General features: G+C 33.2%; 1 protein-coding gene across 1 annotated transcript in view; it reads left to right on the top strand.

The window, feature by feature from the left end:
- The window catches only part of LOC125616425 (ankyrin repeat domain-containing protein 26-like), a 6,624-nt gene extending 3,456 nt beyond the window's left edge, over window positions 1-3,168 (top strand). The window contains exons 2-3 of the mRNA XM_048801723.1: window positions 528-573; window positions 1,803-3,168. Of these exons, the coding sequence (XP_048657680.1) occupies window positions 528-573; window positions 1,803-1,933 (177 nt within the window). The 3' untranslated portion in view covers window positions 1,934-3,168. The remainder of the gene's footprint in view (window positions 1-527; window positions 574-1,802) is intronic.
- Window positions 3,169-6,000: the final 2,832 nt, after the last annotated feature.

Genomic DNA, 6,000 nt, shown 5'->3' with positions numbered 1-6,000 from the left:
TTTTTTTTTTTTTTTTTTTTTTTTTTTTTTTTTTTTTTGCATGCAACTGTAATATATAAAACAGAAAGAAGCAGAGCTCTGTGACTACAGAGGGATGATGCAAATAAAGGTTCTTCAGAGTCACACTCTAAAAGTGTGACTTCCTTATGCCTTCATCCTGAAGTGGGTTCTGTGGATCCTTTGAGTTCTGTGAACACAGTTTACAAATGACCAGCTATAAAAGAATTCTTTGGATAAGCTAACATTCACAGTACATTGCTCTATTGTGTTTAATTCACTCACCTTCTTACATTTTGAAAATGGAAACGTATAGATAAAGTTACAAATGTGCTCCTCTTGGTAAGGCTGGGCTCCAAGTTTCCTCCCTGAGCTAAAACAAAACCCACAGCTAGAGATAAATAGAAAAGCTGCAGAGATCTAGTCTGTACATCTTATCTGAGAAGGCCACATTTTCTAAGTAATATATCATTCCGCTGATAACATTTGTTGTTTAAACTAAGTAATGTAAGTAATATTCCTTCTTTCAGATGGAGCAGGCAGTGGACAAAGGCTTAACTAGAGCACTAGAAGAAGGTATGTTGCCAACACTCATAAACTAAATTTAGATTAATTGATTTCTGAAATAAATTATAAATAGCAAATGGCATTCCCTTCTTTGGTTTGGTTAATACTTAATAACATTAAATATTTTTTTCTTACACACATCAAATAAAAGATGTGAAAAAAAATCCCTGATGAAGAATATACATATTCTTCATTCATTCATATTCCATAGCTTTTAAAAGTCTCTAAAGGTCTGTGTAGCTCTTTCCTTCTGGCTTGACCCTTTCTTCACTCTGCCACCACTATGATACTGTCAGCCTGCACACAGAACTATTCTTGGAAAAGATCAGCATAGTTGTCTTTTCAGGTTTATGGTCCAAAACCTCCATCTCGTAATACTTGGTCAAGCATTTTAAATCTCCTGTCATTGACTCTGTCATTGATTTACCTTTTGCCCTCGGGAAAAGTTCTAAATTCCTCATCAAGGAATTAAATTTATTTGCATCAGTGGGTTCTTGTCCCATTTCTCAACCTTGTTGCTTGTCACTCACCCTGCTCTTCAAATAATGCACAACATGGATAATTCTTTTGTCAATTGAGGTTGGTAAACCAAGTTTTATTTGGAAAAAATGAATAGTTACTTTAAGGAAGAATTTTCTCAACTTCAGCTTTGCTCTAGCATCTGGTCACACAGGACCTCTCATAATTCCACAGGTGTTTCTTCACCTCTTGCTGTTTGCATGCCCTTCTTCCCTCTTCCTGGAATATTTTCTCCTTATCCCTCAGGTATCCACTTATATGCCACCTGCACCAAAGGAACCAATATTAACATAAGACTGGGATAAAAGTCCCCTCTCTGTGTTCCAGGTGTGCCCTGTTTTACATCTGTCACATCATCTAAGATTCTGAATGGAAATTGCCTGTTCATCTGTTTTTTCAAATTATGTTATATGATTGATGAGGAGTAGCTTTTCTTCATCTTCATCTTGTCATTGCAGTGCCTGTCATAGTACCTGAGCACATGGATGCTGAACTAATGAAGAATGGGGAAAGCTGAAGTTCTGACATTCAGCCATAATAGTTAATTCGGTGTACAACTACGGGCAAATTATGTTACGTAGTAATGTTTATTATAGTCATACAAACATATTTCTCATTATCATAAACACTGATAAAGTTCTCAACTTTCTCTTTACTGACTCATGCTTAGTTAACTATGAAATCTTTGAGATTAAGACCATAATTGATTTTTTTTCTAGTTACTACAGAATTTGAACCTGGATCTGCTAGAACTTCTACACCAAAATCTACTAATAAGTCAAGCCAAGATGTACTTTTAGAAGCACAACAAGAATATGCAGAGATTTTAAAGAAAAAATATATGATCTGAAAGATAATATTTTTCTTATTGAACTGTTGACATAACTGTTTCCCATTAAATGCATGATATGAATACTTTATTGAAGGAAAATGTTTGTATCATATAAGTATGATTAATATTCATAAAATATTTGCAATTGGAATGTGCAGAAGCTTTTTAATTTGCTGCTGTGCCATTTATTGATTCTTGGTCTTATTTCTTAAACTGGGGGAGTCTTGTTAAAGAAGTTGGTAACTGTATCAATAGGTTAGAGTGTTGACTGTATTTTCTTACAGTAATTGCAAAGTTTCTGGTCTAATTCCTAGGTATTTGATCCACTTTGAGTTTACTTTTGTGCAGAGTAAGAGATAGGGATCTAGTGTAATTCTTCTACATATGGATATTCAGTTTTCTCAGCACCATTTGTTTAAAAAGCCATCTTTTCTCCAACATGTATTTTTGGCAACTTTGTCAAGTATTAGATGACTGTAAGTATGTGGATTTATCTCTGTCTTCAATGGAATAGCCATTGGTCTTCATGCCTGATTTGATGCCAATACTATGCTGTTTTTGTTATGTTAGCTCTGTAGTATAATTTGAGATCAGCTATTGTGATGCTTCCAGTATCTCTCTTTTTGCTAAGAATTGCTTTGGCTATTCTATATATTTCATTCTTCCAAATGAATTTTAGGACTGTTTTTCTAGTTCTGTGAAGAATATAATTGGTATTTTGATGGGGATTGAAATGACTCTGCATAATGCTTTTGGTTGTATAGCCATTTGGTCAATATTCATTCTGCCTATCCAAGAAGGAGGTCTTTCCATTTCTAAGGTCTTCTTGATTTCTTTCTTTAATATTATATAGTTTTCATTGTAGAAGTTTTTCACCTCCTTGATTAGATTTTTTCCCAAGTATTTAAATATTTTGATGTTATTGTGAATGAGATAGTTTTCCTGGATTCTTTCTCAACCGAGTTATTATTCAAGTATAGAAAACTATTGATTTATGAATGTTGGTCTTGGATCCTGCTACTTTGCTCAATTTGTTGACCAGCTTTAGAAGTCTTCTACTGAGGTTTATTTTCATTTTTATTTGTTTTATTTTGTTTTGGTTTGGTCTTCTGTATATGATACAGTATATGTCACCCGCAAACAGAGATAATTTGACTTCTTATTTGTATTCCCTTTATTTCCTTCTCTTGCCTGATTTCCTTGGCTAAGGTTTCAAAAACTATATTGAATAGAAATGTTGAGAGTGGACATACTTTTCTTGTTCCTGATTTTAGAGGAAATGCTTTCAGTTTTTCTCCATTCAGTATGATGCTGGCTTTGAGTTTGTCATATATTGTGTTTTTAATATTGAGGTAAGTTCCCACTCTCCCTAGTTTCTTCAGTGTTTTTAACATAAATGGGTGTTGGATTTTTATCCTCAATTAAGACTGTGAAAGTGAGATCTTACAGAATGGGAGAGAATCTTTGTCAGCTACTCCCCCAACATTAATATCCAGAAGATATAAAATTTAAGAAACTTCACACACACACACACACACACACACACTAACCCAATCAACAAATAGGCAAAAGAACTAAATAGACATTTTTCAAAAGAAGAAATACAATGGACAATAAATATAAGAAAAAATGTTTAACATGCCTAGCAATCAGAAAAATGCAAATCAAACTACATTGAGATTTCTTCTCACTCCAGTTATAATGGCAATCTTCAAGAATACAAATAATAATGGGCTGGGGATGTGGCTCAAGCGGTAGCGTGCTCGCCTGGCATGCGTGCGGCCCGGGTTCGATCCTCAGCACCACATACAAAGATGTTGTGTCCGCTGAGAACTAAAAAATAAATATTAAAATTCTCTCTCTCTCTCTCTCTCTCTCTCTCAAAAAAAAAAAAAGAATACAAATAATAAGAGTGATGTTGGCCAAATTATATTGTTATATTGTGTGCATGTATGAATATATAACAAATCCCAGAATTATAAAGTGCCAATAAAATGTGGGAAAAAAAGAATACACATAATAATAAATGCTGGCATGGATGTGGGGAAAGGATACACTCAGTACATCATTGGTGGGATAGCAAATTAATACAACCACTCTGGAAGGCAGTATGGAGATTCCTCAAAATCCTAGGAATGGAACCACCATAGTATCTAGCTATCCCACTCTGGTGTTTATCCTAAAGAACCAAAATCATCATACTATGGTGATACAGGAACATCAGTGTTTATAGTGGCACAATTCACAATTGCCAAGTTATGGAATGAGCTCAGGTACCTGTCAGTAGACAAATGGATAAGGAAAATGTGGTTTATAGGGGCAATGGAGTTTTACTTGGCCATCAAGAAGAATGAAATTATGGCATTTGCTGGTAAATGGATAGAACTGGAGAACATCATCCTCAATGAAATAACACAGACTCAAAAAGTTAAGGCCTTATTGAATGTTTTCTCTCATATACAGAAACTAGAGCAAAATAAGGAGGAAAAAATAGGTTTCGATCCCTTGAAAATAAAAGGGAGATCAGTGTAGTAGAGGAAGGGGATTAGAGGAGGAGGCAGAAGAACGGGAAAAGAGAAGAGTGGAATGAAATTGACCAAATTAAGCTATGTATGAATAGACCACATGTATAAAGCACAAATTTAAAAAAATAAATAAATAGAAGGAAAACCAGTAGAGTAAAGGAAACAGTCGGGTAGGGGGAGAAAGTACTAGAGACTGAATTGAAATTTAATTCCATGCATATGATGATGTCAAAATGAAGCCCACTATTATGTCTAGCAATATATGCTAATTGAACCATTTAAAAAAGAGATGATGGTTGATGTTCATATATTGCCCTTGCCATTATAATGGCAAATGCTTTGATATTTAGCTTGTATAATGAAGTCAGTGTTAATTTTTATGATATTTGGATAGTTTCTACTGATACATATTGCTCTTGGATTTCCAAACTCCAAAGGGTTCAAATATTTTGTAAATGCCTCCCAACTTTCATGCATAAATTCATATGTCCTCTATGTTAATTTTATGTCATAATACATTATACTTGTGCTTTTTAGTCTTCTAATTTTCTAAAATGAACCTATATTTCCATTTTTAGTAAGTACACTACTAAACCTGTTATCAGTTCGAAATCTTTTTACTCAGAATTTTTGCAATTTCTATGAACTTCAAACATACTGTAGTAAAAATATCTAGTATAATTTCATAATTCTTAAATCTTTCGCACTATGTTCTTTACTCCTTTTTTATCCTGATTTATATTTTTATTTTTAGTTTTCATCAAGGTTACGTATTTTGGTTTAGCATGTTCAAGTTTGATTTTATTTATCCTGTCTATAATTTTTAGTGTTCCATATATTTTAGTTGTCTTTTAAATTATTTGTCCTTTCTTTTACTTTATTTTATTAAATGGTTTTTTAGTTGTCAATTGACTTGTTATTTATTTATATGCAGTGCTGAGAATCAAACCCAGTGCCTCATACATTCTAGGCCAATGCTCTACCACTGAGCTACACCCCAGCCCCTTTTACTTTATTTTTGACGTACTTGTCCTGATTCATTGTTAATTAGTAAACATATTACTCATTTTGAGTTTTTTAAAAATAAATACATGACTATATATTTTCTCTCAGTACATATTTATATTTACTGTAAAATGTTATTTGTAGAAAAATATATTTGTCATTATTCTAAATTCCTCTCTAATCCAGGACTATATAGAAAAATGTTTTCTTATTTCCTCTGAATTAGATTTAGGTTTTATTTTTGGTGGTAGTCATAGGTATGTGTGTGTTTATGTGAAATACATGATCCGACAAAGATGAATAATGCATGCATATATTATTCTTCATATTTTCATTGGTATATTATAGTTGCACATAATGGTGGGATTTGTTGTTACATATTCATACTTGCACACAATATAAAAATACAATGTGGCCCAATATCATTCCCTGTATTTTCCCTTTCCTTCTCCTCCTCCCTCCTCCTATTCCCTTTATTCTACTCTACTGGTCTCTCTTCAGTTTTCATGAGAACTCCCCACATACACATCTTTCTTTTCTATTTTCCTCTCTAGC

The sequence above is a fragment of the Marmota marmota genome, unplaced genomic scaffold, assembly GCF_001458135.2.
Source record: "Marmota marmota marmota unplaced genomic scaffold, marMar, whole genome shotgun sequence".
Lineage (NCBI taxonomy): Eukaryota > Metazoa > Chordata > Mammalia > Rodentia > Sciuridae > Marmota > Marmota marmota.
This window is presented reverse-complemented; position numbering and strand designations above follow the sequence as displayed.